General features: G+C 41.7%; 1 protein-coding gene across 1 annotated transcript in view; it reads right to left on the bottom strand.

Annotated features, from left to right (window-relative positions):
- The window catches only part of ttn.2 (titin, tandem duplicate 2), a 195,235-nt gene that overhangs the window by 32,435 nt on the left and 151,425 nt on the right, over positions 1–11,375 (bottom strand). Inside the window, exons 208-209 of the mRNA XM_016293855.1 lie at positions 3,991–11,363; positions 4–3,588 (exon numbers count right to left, since the gene is read on the bottom strand). Coding sequence (XP_016149341.1) covers positions 4–3,588; positions 3,991–11,363 — 10,958 coding nt within the window. The remainder of the gene's footprint in view (positions 1–3; positions 3,589–3,990; positions 11,364–11,375) is intronic.

Genomic DNA, 11,375 nt, shown 5'->3' with positions numbered 1-11,375 from the left:
AGCTTGAACGCTGTATGTGTTGAAAAGTAGTTTGAAGCTTGGTTCAATAGTAACATCTTTGGCTACGACAGGAGCAGTCAATGGCCTTGGATCACTTTTTCCTTTCTCATTGTAAGCTAAAACTCTGAAGAGGTACTCTTGTCCTGAACTAAGTCCTGTCACTGTACCTTCACCTGTTTTGGTGACTGTAGCAATTGTCCATTCCTCTGATCCTTTTGGCTGCATTTCAATATAATAACCCAAGATTCTACTACCACCATCATGATCTGGTTTATCCCATGAAAGTGATGCTGTTGTTTTTGTCACATCAGTCAAAGTTACCTTGCCGACAGATAAAGGAGGATCTGCTGTCTTCACGGATTCTTCTGTTTCTACAGGGAGACCAATTCCAAATTCATTTTCTGCCATGACTCTGAAGTAATAAACACCACCTTCTGTCAAATCACCAACACGGAAGCTGGTCTTGGAGCACTTGGTAGTAATGTTTACAAATCCTTGTCTATTTGATTCTCTCTTGTCAATTATATAATTTTTTATTTTTGAACCACCATCTATAAGTGGAGGTTCCCAAACGAGGGTGGTGTAGTTTCTTGTTACATCTTTCACAACAAGGTTCTGTGGAGCACCTGGTGTATCGAGTACTTTTACTGACACAAAGGCTGATTTAGTGCCAGCATTATTTTCCAAAGTCAGAGTATATTTACCAGCATCATTTCTGTCACATATATCAATTGATAACTGAGTGTAATCTGGTCCCTTTTCTATTTGGGCTTTATCTGGTAAATCTCCCTCATCCTTGGTCCAGTTTATCTCAGGAATGGGGCGTCCTTTGAATGGTATGTTGATTCTCATAGACCCTCCAGCATGCACAACAATTCCTTTCCTCAACTCCGAGTCAAGCTCAATTTCAGGGGCATCCATCTTATCCACTGGTTTGACAGTTCCTTGGATAGACACTGGCTCACCAACACCCAGTTTATTAAAAGCACATATGTGGACTTTGTATTCTTGGTGTTCAGTAAGTTTAGTTATTGTAAATGTAGTATCATTTAATCCAGAGGGTGGAGTACATGTGGTCCATTCTTCTTCATCAGCTTTACATATCTCAACAACATAGCCTTGGACGTCTAAACCACCATCATATATTGGTCTACTCCATGCAATTGTGACTGAATTCTTTGTAGTGTCAACAAGGTGTGCATTAGTTGGTGGGCCAGGCTTAAATGTTGGATCACAGGCTTTGTAATAAACAGATGGTGGACTTGGCTGTCCAACTCCAGCAGCATTTTCTGCAGATAACCTAAATTCATATTCATGATCCTCTGTCAAGCCTGTGACTCTGAAACGTAAGTCTGTGACTCTGCGTTTGTTACATTTTGTCCACCGCACTCCAGCTCTGTCTCTCTTCTCTACAATATAACCAACAATTTCACTTCCACCATCAGTCTCAGGACGAGTCCAGCATACTGTCATAGAATCCCTTGAAATATTTGTTACTTCTAGTTCTTTAGGTGGCCCAGATGGAACAAAAGGATTTCTCATATTCACTGGTGCAGATTCAAGTGGTTCACCAACTCCATACTTGTTGACAGCCATTACACGGAATATGTATTCATTTCCTTTTAAAAGTTTAGTAACTTTAAACATGGTTGCTCCACAATCACCTGAAACTACAGTCCAAGCAAGACGACTTGTTTCTCTCTTCTGTATGATATAATGAGAAATGCTACTGCCACCATCATGTTTTGGAGGCAGCCATGACAATGAGCACTTCTCACATGTTACACCAGAGACAGAAAAAGGACCTTCAGGGGGTCCAGGTCTATCAAGGACTCTTACACTGAAGGAAACAGACTTTGTTCCAGCCACATTAGTGAGGTGCAATGTGTACTGTCCTCCATCAATTCGAATGGCATCTTTGACAACAAGAATTGCTTTGAAGTCAGTGTTCTTGATTTCAGCTCTTGCTGAATTTTCAACTTCCACATCACTCTTAAACCACTGCATTGTTGGAACAGGCTTTCCTAGTATGGATGCTTCCAGGGTAAATGTGTCTCCGGCATTCACGGTCAAAATTTGGCTATACTCTGAGGCAACCTCATAGGTTGGTGGTTCAACTTCATCCTTAGCTGTAATTGAGCCTGTGCTCATAGAGGGTCTACTAACTGATCCAGCTCCATTTCTGGCAATAACTCTGAAATCATATTTGCAGTCTTCTATCAGGCCTGTGACTGTAAATTCAGTTTCAAGAATATTTGCAAAACTAGCTTTCATCCAACGACCCTCTGGCAGGTCTCGTTTCTCCACAACATATCCAGTGACAAGGCTGCCTCCATCATATTCCGGTGGTGTCCATCTAAGTTTCACTGAGTGTCTTGTCACAATCACTGGCACAGGGGTGCCTGGTGGGTCACATGGGTCACGTGCCACACAACCCTCAGAAATTTTGCTGCACATTCCAATTCCAACTATGTTTTCAGCATAGACTCTGAATTCATATTCAATGCCCTCTTCCAATGGAGATGTTTTAAATCTGGTGTCTTGAATGAGTATTTTATTGATCTTTGTCCAAAGAATGCTATTTTTCTCTTTTCTCTCTAGATGATATCCTAGAATAGCACTTCCACCATCTGAGACTGGCTTGTGCCATTCAACAACCATAGATTCTTTTGTGAATGCAGACACAAATGGAGTTCCTGGAGGCCCAGGCTCCTTGAAAGGATACTGGGCAAGAACCGGATCTGAGTCAATGCCATAGCTTTTACCATACCTATTCTCAGCAAAAATTCTAAACTGGTATTCAGCTCCAGTTTTTAAATTACTAACTTTAAGTGTGGTTCTTGCTACTGTGGCAGAAACAACTACCCAGTTAGTGGTGGTGGTGTCTCTCTTTTGGACAACATAATTTGAAATCTGGCAGCCTCCAGTGTATGTTGGTGGGTCCCAAGATAATGTAATGCTCTCTGCACTCACTTCATCAATCCTGACTGGGCCAGTTGGTGGGCCAGGCTTTTCAAGTATAATTATTTCAACAGTGGCTTCTGCTTGTCCAAGTACATTAGCCACAGCAATGTTATACATACCACCATCTTCTCTTGTTGCATCTTTGATGGTAAGAGTGGTATGATGTGCAGTGTCAGCAACATTTACTCTTGTGGTCTGTTTCAGAGCTGAACCATCTTTGTTCCATGTAATAGTTGGTTTTGGATGACCAGAAATTCGTGCTTCAATTTTCAAATCTTGCCCAACCTGTACATTGTAGGTGCTAAGTTTTGTTCTTACTGTGGGCTGAATAGCAAGGTCCTTTGCAACAACAGGATTTGCCAAGAGTCTGGGATCACTCTTTCCTTTGTCATTGACGGCAATAACTCTGAAATTGTACTCCCCACCTTGGACTAAATTAGTTACAACAGTGTCGAGGGATTTTACTTGAGCACAAAGAGACCATTTATCTTGATCCTTTGCTTGCATTTCAACTTCGTAATAAGTAATTCTGCTGCCTCCATCATGCTCTGGTTTTTCCCATTTAAGGGAAACACTCTTCCTTGTAACGTCCACTACAGAAACTTTACCAGCGGGTTGTGGCACCTCTGAGATTTTTATTGGTTCTAGAGTCTCTGCCGGCAATCCAATTCCATGTTCATTTTCAGCAAGAACCCTGAAGAAAAAGTTGCTTCCCTCTTGGAGTGGTTCAATTTTCCATGTCATCTTGTTGCAGGTAGTTGCCAAGAGTCTGGGATCACTCTTTCCTTTGTCATTGACGGCAATGACTCTGAAATTGTACTCCCCACCTTGGACTAAATTAGTTACAACAGTGTCAAGGGATTTTACTTGAGCACAAAGAGACCATTTATCTTGATCCTTTGCTTGCATTTCAACTTCGTAATAAGTAATCCTGCTGCCTCCATCATGCTCTGGTTTTTCCCATTTAAGGGAAACACTCTTCCTTGTAACGTCCACTACAGAAACTTTACCAGCGGGTTGTGGCACCTCTGAGATTTTTATTGGTTCTAGAGTCTCTGCCGGCAATCCAATACCATGTTCATTTTCAGCAAGAACCCTGAAGAAAAAGTTGCTTCCCTCTTGGAGTGGTTCAATTTTCCATGTCATCTTGTTGCAGGTAACAACAGCAGAGTATACCTTTCTTGTACTCTCTCGTTTTTCAACAATGTAATTTTTAATTTTAGCTCCACCATCTAGCAACGGTGGCTCCCAGGTAAGAGTGACTGAATTCTTTGTTATTTCCTTCACACGGAAGTTTGCAGGCGCATCAGGATTATCTAATACTCTGACACTAATAAATGCCGATTTTGTTCCACTGGCATTTTCCAGAGTTAAAGTGTATTTTCCACTGTCAAATCTATTAACATTTTCAATTATGAGTGAAGTGAAACTGCTTGTAATATCAATTTGAGCTGCCTCGTTGATTTCCCCTTCAGCCTTTCCCCACTTGACTTCAGGAGTTGGCCGTCCACGAATAGGAACAAACAATCTTAGAGAGCCTCCAGCCCTGACAGTAATCATCTTTCTCAAGTCAGCATCAAGATCAATATCTGGTGCCTCAAGTTTATCCTCTATGATAATGGATCCTGGGATATCAGCAGTTTCTCCCACACCAACCTTATTTATGGCACAGATTCTGAATTTGTACTCATGCTTTTCAAGCAGTTTTTTAACTTCAAATCTTGTCTCTGTTATTCCAGAGGGTGGTGTACACATCATCCATTCATCGGAAGTGACTTCAAATGCCTCAACAATGTAACTCTGAATTTCACAGCCACCATCATAAATTGGCTTTCCCCAATGCAGGACAACAGATGCTCTTGAGACATCAATTACCTTGGGGTTGTTTGGTGGACCAGGCTTGAAGACTTGATCCACTGCCTTGAAGTACACTGTGGGTGGACTTGGTTTACCAACTCCAGCTGCATTCTCAGCAGACACACGGAATTCATAACTTCGGTTTTCAAGAAGTCCTGTTACTCTAAAGCGTAGTTCACTCACTACACGTTTGTTGCATCTTGCCCACCTAACACCTTCTTTGTCTCTCTTTTCAACAATATATCCTGTAATTGCATTGCCGCCATCATTAGTGGGTCTTTGCCATGTGATAACCATGGAATCCTTTGTTATATTTGACACTTCAACATTACTTGGTGCATCAGGTGGTACAAATGGATTTGCTGCAATCACTGGATCAGATTCTAAAGGCTCACCAATTCCATATTTATTTACAGGTATCACTCTGAAAATATACTCATTTCCAGGAAGGAGTTTTGTAATTTTCAGATTGAGGGTTTGTACCTTAGATTCCACAACAGTCCAAACTAAGCGGCTGGTCTCTCTTCTTTCCACAATGTAATGAGACACCTCTGCACCTCCATCGTGCAATGGAGTTTTCCAGCCAATGCAGCACTTTTCACTGGTAACCCCATAGATTGAAATTGGGCCATCTGGAGGCCCAGGTCTGTCCAGAACCTTGACATTGACAACTACTGATTTCGCTCCACCAACATTTTTTAATAGCAAGGTATACTGCCCTCCATCAACACGGATAGCCTCCTTCACACTAAGAGTAGTTGTGAAGTCAGTATTCTTTATCTCAAGTCTTGCAGTATTTGTAAGTTCTTCGCCAGATTTTATCCAGTGAACTGAAGGAATAGGTTTGCCAAGTATTCTTGCATCTACTTTGAATGATTCTCCAGCATTAACAACAATAGTTTGAGAATATTTGGCATCCAAGTCAATTTGGGGTGGATCAACTTCATCCTTGGCTGTGATTGCACCAGTACTGTCTGATGGAACACTAGACACACCTGCAGCATTTTTTGCAATGACACGAAATTCATACTGCTGCTCCTCTACCAAACCACTGACAACAAATTCGGTCTCAATGATATTCGTAAAAGAAGCTTTCATCCAGCGGCCATTAGGCAATTCTTTTTTCTCAATGACATATCCTGTAATCTTGCTGCCGCCATCAAACTGTGGTGGTGTCCACCTGAGTGTTACAGAGCTTCTGGTGACAATCACTGCTTCAGGTTTGCCTGGAGGGTCACATGGATCTCTAGCCACCTGGATTTCTGATACTTTGCTTGCTTTGCTTAGACCAACTATATTCTCAGCATAAACTCTAAATTCATATTCAATGCCTTCTTCAAGGCCACCTATCTTGAATCTTGTGTCTGGAATGAGTGTTTTGTTTTGCTTTACCCACAACAAGCTGTTTCTTTCCTTACTCTCAATGTGATATCCCAAAATCTTGCTTCCACCATCACTACTGGGTTTGTTCCACACAATAACCATGCTTTCTTTAGTAGCAGATTGAACAGTTGGAGTTCCTGGTGGATTTGGAACCTCAAAGGGATATTGTGCAACAACAGGCTCAGACAAAAGAACTGAACTCTTTCCATATCTATTTTCAGCAGCAATCCTAAATTGATATTCACAGCCAGTCTTCAATCTTGCAGCTTTAGTTGTTGTTCTTGCCACTGTTGCAGATACAATCTGCCAGTTGGTGGTGGATGTATCTCGTTTTTCCACAATATAGTTATTAATGCTACAGCCTCCCTCGTACTCTGGAGGCTGCCATGACAATGTAACACAGTCTGCAGTTACCTCCTCTATTTTGATTGGGCCAGTTGGTGGTCCAGGTTTATCAAGTACAATAACACTGATGTCTGCTGTAGCTTCACCAGCTAAGTTTGTCAGTTTAATAGTATATTTGCCCACATCATCCCGTGTTGCCTCTTTTATCACAAGGTAAAGGTGTCTCTCTGCTATTTCAGCATTTACTCTTGTTGTCTCTTTCAGAGCAATACCATCTTTTTGCCAGGTAACTGCTGCCTTGGGCTGAGCAACATAAGGCACGTCAATTTTCAGATCATCACCTGCCAGAACACTGAATGTGCTGAACAAAAGTTTGAAGGCAGGAGCAATAACAACATCCATAGCAACCACAGGGACACTAAGTGGACGTGGATCACTGGTTCCCTTTTCATTAGTTGCTGAAATACGGAAGAAGTATTCTTCACCTTGTGTTAGGCCAACAACAACTGCCTCTGTTACTTTAACAGTCATTACTTGCGTCCATTTTTCACTGTTTTTCCCTTGCATTTCAACAATATAACCCGTAATTCTGCTTCCTCCATCATGGTCCGGCTTCTCCCAAGAAAGTGTTACACTGTTGCCAGTTACTTCTTTTAGAGTCACTTTTCCAGGAGGAAGAGGTCTCTCAGAGATTTTTATAGCTTCCGTGGTCTCTACTGGAAGACCAACACCATACTCATTTTCAGCCAAAATTCTGAAGAAATACATGCTTCCTTCTTGTAAGTCTCCAATTCTACAACTTGTTTTGGGACAGGAGGTATTAACGATGGAATATGCTTTTCGTGTAGATTCACGTTTTTCAACAATATAATGCCTGATTCTTGATCCACCATCAATGACTGGAGGATCCCAGATGAGGGAAGCAGAATCTTTTGTGATTTCTTTGATTGTAAGGTTCTGTGGTGCATCAGGAGTGTCAAGAACTCGGACATTAACAAACGCCGTTTTAGTTCCTGAACTGTTTTCCACTGTTAGCATGTATTTTCCACCATCAAATCGGTTTACATTCTCGATAACCAATGTGGTGAAAGATGATGTAATTTCAATTGATGCTTTATCAAGGGGTTCACCTGTCTCCCTTGACCATCTGACTTCTGGTGCAGGTCTTCCTTTAATTGGCACAAATAATCTTAAGTTACTACATGCTCTGATGTTCACTACTTTGCGAAGGTCTGAGTCAAGCTCGATTTCGGGTAGAAGGAGTCTGTCTTCTGCTTTTGGTGAACCAGGTACAGAGGCTGGCTCTCCAACACCTTCACAGTTAAGAGCTGAAATATTGATCTTATATTCTTGGTTTTCAATAAGGTTGGTTATGGTGAATGATGTTGCTGTTAGCCCAGCCTTTGGAGTGACAATTGTCCATTCATCTTCCTCTGGCAGGCATGTTTCAACAATATAGCCTGTGATATCTGAGCCACCATCATAAACTGGTTTATTCCAAGCAATAGTAATGGATGACTTACTTGTATCCAAAACCCTAGGATTTCCAGGGGGTCCAGGTTGAAATATTGTGTCACATGCTTTGTAGAATGGACTTGAAGGGCTTGGTGCACTTAAGCCAGCAGCATTTTCGGCTAGGATTCTGTATTCATACTCATGTCCAGGTGTTAGTCCTGACACTTTGAAGCGCAGATCAGTAACAGTTCTTTTATTGCATTTTACCCAACGAAGACCAGTTTTATCTCTCCTCTCAATGATGTAGGTATTTATACTACTTCCACCATTGTGTTCAGGATGTCCCCAACACACCACCATTGAATGTTTTGTGATAGCAGTTACTTCTGGTGCCTGTGGAGGATCAGAAGGCACATATGGGTTAGTGGCAACAGCAGGCTCAGATTCAAGAGGTTCTCCAACTCCATACTTGTTCACAGCCATGACTCTGAAAATATATTCATTTCCTTTCAGCAATTTGGTAACCTTATAGCGGTTTACTTGTAAATCCGTGGCTACATTTGTCCATGTAAGTCTACTTGTTTCACGTCTCTGAATGATGTAATATTCAATCTTTCCTCCTCCATCATGAAGTGGTGGCAGCCATGACAGAATACATTTCTCTGTTGTCATGTCTGTGACATGCAGTGGTCCTTCAGGTGGGCCAGGTCTGTCAAGAACTTTAACGTTGAAGACAAATTTGGCAAATCCTCCCGGATTGCTAGCAGTTAGAGCGTATACACCGCCATCTCTACGTAAAGAATCTTTGTTAATCAAACAAGTATAGAAATCTGATGTTTTGATCTCTAGTTTTCCAGTGTCCTCAAGCTCCTTGCCATCTTTAGTCCAAACCAAGGATGGAATTGGGCGACCTGTAACACGTGCATCTAGCTTGAAGACATCTCCTGCTTTCACTACCACAGCACTACTGAAACTTGCATCAGCATCAATTTTTGGCTCTTCAATGTCATCTCTGCAGACAATGACCTCTGAAGGTTTAGATGGTTTGCTGACAGCCCCAGCTGAGTTTCTTGCTAATACACGGAATTCATAAGAAGCATCTTCTGTGAGACCACTAACAGTAAAGTTTGTTTCAAGAATGTTGCTGAAGTTGGCTTTGAGCCAGCGACCATTAGGCAGCTCTCTTTTTTCAACTGTATATCCAGTTATTGAGAAACCACCATCGCCCTCTGGCTTTGACCACTGAAGAGTAACTTCATGTCTAGTTATGTTAAGTGCCACTGGTTGACCTGGGGGGTCTACAGGATCAAGTGCATATGTCATCTCAGATGGCTTGCTTGCTTTGCTGAGACCAGCCAGATTTTCTGCAATAACACGGAATTCATATGCAATACCATCAATCAGACCTGGTGATTTAAACATATTGCCAACAACTAGAGCTTTGCTGATCCTCTGCCAGAGTATGCTGTTCTTCTCTTTCCTCTCAATGTGGTATCCTAAAATTGGGCTACCTCCATCTGAAGAAGGTTCATTCCAGCTGATTGTCATTGAATCCTTGGTGAAGGCAACTATTTGTGGAATTCCAGGCTGTCCTGGAACATCAAATGGATACGCAGCCACCACTGGTTCTGATGTTATGTAGGGTCCAACACCATATCTGTTCTGAGCTTTTACACGGAATTGATATCCAATACCAGTTGTAAGGCGTGCTGCTTTAAATGTTGTGCGGATAACAGTTGCTGCCAGTTCTACCCAGGATGTGCCAGTTGTCTCACGCATTTCAACAATGTAGTTATTAATAGGAACTCCTCCATCATTTTCTGGAGCTTCCCATGATATTATCACATAGTCACAAGAAACCTCATCCAGTTTTATTGGTCCAGTTGGAGGTCCTGGAATATCATGTACTTGAACAGTAATGATTTCAGTCACAGTTCCAAAGATGTTCTTTCCTGTCATTGAATACTGTCCTCCGTCTTTTCTCTTAATTTCATTAATGTTGAGAATTGTAGAAGTTGCAGTATTTTCAACGTTTATTCTCTGTGTCTGTTTAAGTTCCTGATCTTCTTTCTTCCATACAACAAGTGGTTTTGGACGTCCCAGAACAGGGATCTCAACTTTAAGATTATCACCTGCTTTAGCTACCACCATCTTCTGATATATACCTCTGAGGTCAAATCCTGGAGCAGTGGTTTGCTCCTTGATTACAGCTGGTCGACTTTCACGAGGTTCACTCCTACCCGAGCTGTTTACAGCAAAGATGCGGAACACATATTCTGCATTTTCCACCAATTCTGTTGCAGTGTAATCTAAAGCTTTTATTGTTGTCACATGTGTCCACTGATCAGAATCTTTCAGTTGAGCCTCTATCACATAGCCAGTGATTCGACTACCACCATCATGTTTTGGTTTAGTCCATGCAAGAGTTGCTGTGTCCTTGGAAACATCTGAAACAATCAGATTATCTGGTGCAGAAGGAGCCTGAGAAGCTTTAATTGGTTCAGGTGTCTCTGCTGGTTCACCGATGCCCCTTTCATTCTCAGCAGAAACTCTAAAGTAATATTCAGCACCCTCTTCCAAGTCTGGAATCTTGTACGAGCATTTCTGCCAGTTTGCTGTAATGGTTGAGTAAGCCTTTCGTGTTGCATCCCGCTTCTCAATGATATAATTTGTAATCTTTGAACCACCATCAATGATTGGAATCTCCCATTGTAAAGTAATACTATGTTTTGTGATTTCACTTGGTTTCAAATTCACTGGAGGTCCTGGGGTGTCCACAACACGAACATTGACAAATCCAGACTTCTTTCCAGCAACATTTTCCAATGTTAGGACATATTTCCCTGCATCATATCTTGTACACTCAGGGATGACTACTAGAGTGTATGATTCAGTAGTGTCAATGTGAGCACGGCCTTTAAGCGGTACATCTTCCTTATGCCATGTTACTTCTGGGGCTGGCCTGCCCTTTATTGGCACAAATATGCGGATTGAAGCACCTGACTTAACAACAAGTGTTTTTCTCAACTCTGCATCAAGTTCAAATTCAGGAACCTCCTCTCGATCCACCAGTTCAACAACTTGCTCAACTTCAGAGGGTTCACCAAGTCCTTCTGAATTCAGTGCTCTGACTCTGAAGTGATATTTTCCTCCTGATTGTAGATTTGAAACTACAAATTCTGTTATTCTCAATGGAGTAGTTGTGTCTTGAACCCAGTCATCATCACCTTCCTTTTTATGTTCAACAATGTATCCTGTAACATCAAGTCCACCATCATAGAAGGGTCTACCCCAGTTAAATGTTGCTGTAGTTTTGGTGGTGTCAGTAATCCGTGGGTTGGATGGAGGTCCTGGTGGATCTGAAAAAGAAT

The sequence above is a fragment of the Sinocyclocheilus grahami genome, unplaced genomic scaffold (assembly GCF_001515645.1).
Source record: "Sinocyclocheilus grahami isolate Dianchi unplaced genomic scaffold, SAMN03320097.WGS_v1.1 scaffold308.1, whole genome shotgun sequence".
NCBI classification, from domain to species: domain Eukaryota; kingdom Metazoa; phylum Chordata; class Actinopteri; order Cypriniformes; family Cyprinidae; genus Sinocyclocheilus; species Sinocyclocheilus grahami.
Note: the sequence above shows the minus strand (reverse complement) of the source record. Positions and strands in the feature narration are given on the sequence as shown.